The 2,472-nt window shown below is 59.5% G+C and overlaps 1 protein-coding gene across 1 annotated transcript; it reads right to left on the bottom strand.

Moving 5' to 3' along the window:
* Nucleotides 1–1,245: 1,245 nt before the first annotated feature.
* MNEG_7083 (hypothetical protein) lies at nucleotides 1,246–1,816 on the bottom strand (the record flags this gene model as incomplete). The annotated part of the gene is made up of 3 exons (XM_014044441.1): nucleotides 1,246–1,277; nucleotides 1,420–1,471; nucleotides 1,706–1,816. 3 exons carry the CDS (start codon nucleotides 1,814–1,816, stop codon nucleotides 1,246–1,248), a joined length of 195 nt encoding a protein of 64 aa, XP_013899895.1.
* Nucleotides 1,817–2,472: the final 656 nt, after the last annotated feature.

Below are 2,472 nucleotides of genomic sequence, written 5' to 3'. Positions count from 1 at the left end.
CCCCGCCCCTTGGCTATGCGGACGCCCCCGCCCCGGGAGACCCATTTGACCCTGTTTGTGCTAGACTTGTTTTCGCTAGGGCCCGAGCCTGCTCAATGGCGCGCCAAGTTGCGGGCACGTGTTGGCCTCTGCCTGGGCCAATGGCCGTATGGGCGCAGACGGAGCCCGGCTGACGGGAAAGGGGAAGCGCTGGGGCGGGCACTCGCACCAATTGATACTGCGGCACCACCATCGTCACTGACACGCACGCGTGCACCCTTTAACTGCTCTTACGTTTCGTGCAATGCACGGTTCTTGTCCATTCGTATTTGGCGAGTAACATGCAGCCATCCTGTTTTGGTGCTGTGACAGCCAGGCACAATTCAAAATCGATGAGGAACGACGCGCGCCCACTGTGGCGCCCGCAGTCACGCCTGACCTGGTGTACCTCTCAGCACGCCACGGTCACAAATTTTCCTGCTCGCACATCCGACCAACTACAACCATACATTCACATCTGCAGTATTTTGCCGCCCGCGATCTTGCGTCCCTCACAGACAGGCCCCAGCATAAGTGCAATCTAATATAATTTTGATAAATGGCGGATTCCAACGGGAACGGACCGCCAACAACAGGTCCGGAAGCAGGAGCGCAGCAATGCCGTGAGCGAGTGGTTGCCAGGATTGCGCTGAACAAGAAGGAGTACATTTACTGCATTACGATAGACCTACTAGGCCCGCTCCTGCGTGCCCGTTGGTGCATGGCGTCAAGCTGCATGGGATGCACAGGAGGTGCGTTCACGACGCCACCACCTGCACCAACAGAGCCGACACATTTCTTGCACCCCTGGCCCCTCCTCGCAGTGGCCAAGAGCCAGTCGTTCAAAAGTCAGGCGGGTATAGGGCTACAGATTGTCAACCCGACGGACGAAGTGGGCACAGGACAGGCGGACGAACCGCAGGTGGACCCGCAGCCGACCCCCACAGCACAGGAAGTGGAGGAGTCGCTGCGGCGAGAGCTGGAACGGCTCGCTGATGAAGAGCCTAAGGAATGACTGCAGCTGAAGTCCTACATAGCTTCAACTTGTTGGGTAACACGACTGCCTTCGTGGTGGCAACACTATGGGCCTGGAGTACGTAAGCACATTGTTGCCTCCTTCTGATTGTTGGTTGCATGATGCCTGAATGAAAGCCATTATTTGGTCTCCAGGCTGCAATGAAACCAGTCAGGTGCCTGGCAGTGTTACAAAGGCCAGCCTGACTGAGCCTATTGAGGCTGCTCCTTGAATGTGCTGTTGCCTGCGGGTGCGCCAAAGTGGCAAAGTGGCGCGTGGCTGAGTGGCTGGGTGCTCCACATTGGTGGGGGCCGGGCTGAGCATGCTATGCAAACGAGATTGCCTCATGACACCTCCTACTCCTGCAGCCTGCGCTGCGGTCTCACCTCGGAGGATACCGATGGCGCGCAGGCCCCCGAGCAGCCCGTTGACGACGGTCTGGCGTGCGACCGCGCACAATGGTGGGGCAGCACATGGGAGGGCGTGGGCAGGAGATACAATCGATGCAAGGCGTGCAACCGCTCGTCCCCACAATCGCTGACTGGCAAGTAGCGCGATTCAAGCCTTAGCCTTCTGTCTCGAAGGTGGCTTCACACAAGCCGCCGGTAGGCTGGAGCAAGGCCCGCAAAAGCGCTTCAGCCGTGGCGCCAAAAGCGAATGTGCAGTGCGCACCTGGATAACTGCGCTGATGGCATAGAATGCGGCCAGGATAAACATCGATGCCAGGTAGATGCGCAGCACGCCGGGTGACTCCACGCGACCGTCGGGCAGCGTGCGCGGCATGGCAAAGGCTTGCAGCCCCTCCAGGACTGGCGTGATCACAGGGATGGGTTTGGACGGCCTGCGCGCGTGCAGATAGTGCAGGGCAGCTGAGTCTTGTGAGCCTGCAGATATGAGCCTGGAGGCGGCCGGAGTCCTGTTGCGATGGCAACGCAAGCCGGTGCGGGCAAGCACCCTTCGGGCAGGGGTGGCCATGCAGTGTTCATAGCGGAACATGGCAGACAGGACCCTTTTTCCCAGCACACTTTGCGGGCTGTTGCTCCTGAACGGTTGCTGCTGTCTGCTGCTGCGATCCAGAGCCAAAAAGGATGGTGGGCTGCAGGAATGGCAGGCCAACCTGCATGGGTGGAAAAGAGGGTAGAGGGAGCGCGGCCAGTTGCTCAGCAAATGCATGGGAGTGAGAGTGTCAGGGCAGATCATTGCTAGTCAACATAATGCATCCTCTCCTGCTGCCAAACTGCTGTAACAGGGTTATGCCGGTCAATCGACTGCCCCTGCACCAACTATTTACGCAACGCCACTGCGCCTGGCGCTCGGACTGGGTGTGTGACTTGGCCGCCCGCCATGCGTGCGCTGTTGAGGGCGCCCACCCCGGGAGGAGCACTCACCACCGCCACCAACACCACGGCCCCTATCATGAACAGTTGCAACTTTGCCGG

This window comes from Monoraphidium neglectum (genome assembly GCF_000611645.1).
Source record: "Monoraphidium neglectum strain SAG 48.87 unplaced genomic scaffold scaffold01222, whole genome shotgun sequence".
Classification (NCBI taxonomy): domain Eukaryota; kingdom Viridiplantae; phylum Chlorophyta; class Chlorophyceae; order Sphaeropleales; family Selenastraceae; genus Monoraphidium; species Monoraphidium neglectum.
This window is presented reverse-complemented; position numbering and strand designations above follow the sequence as displayed.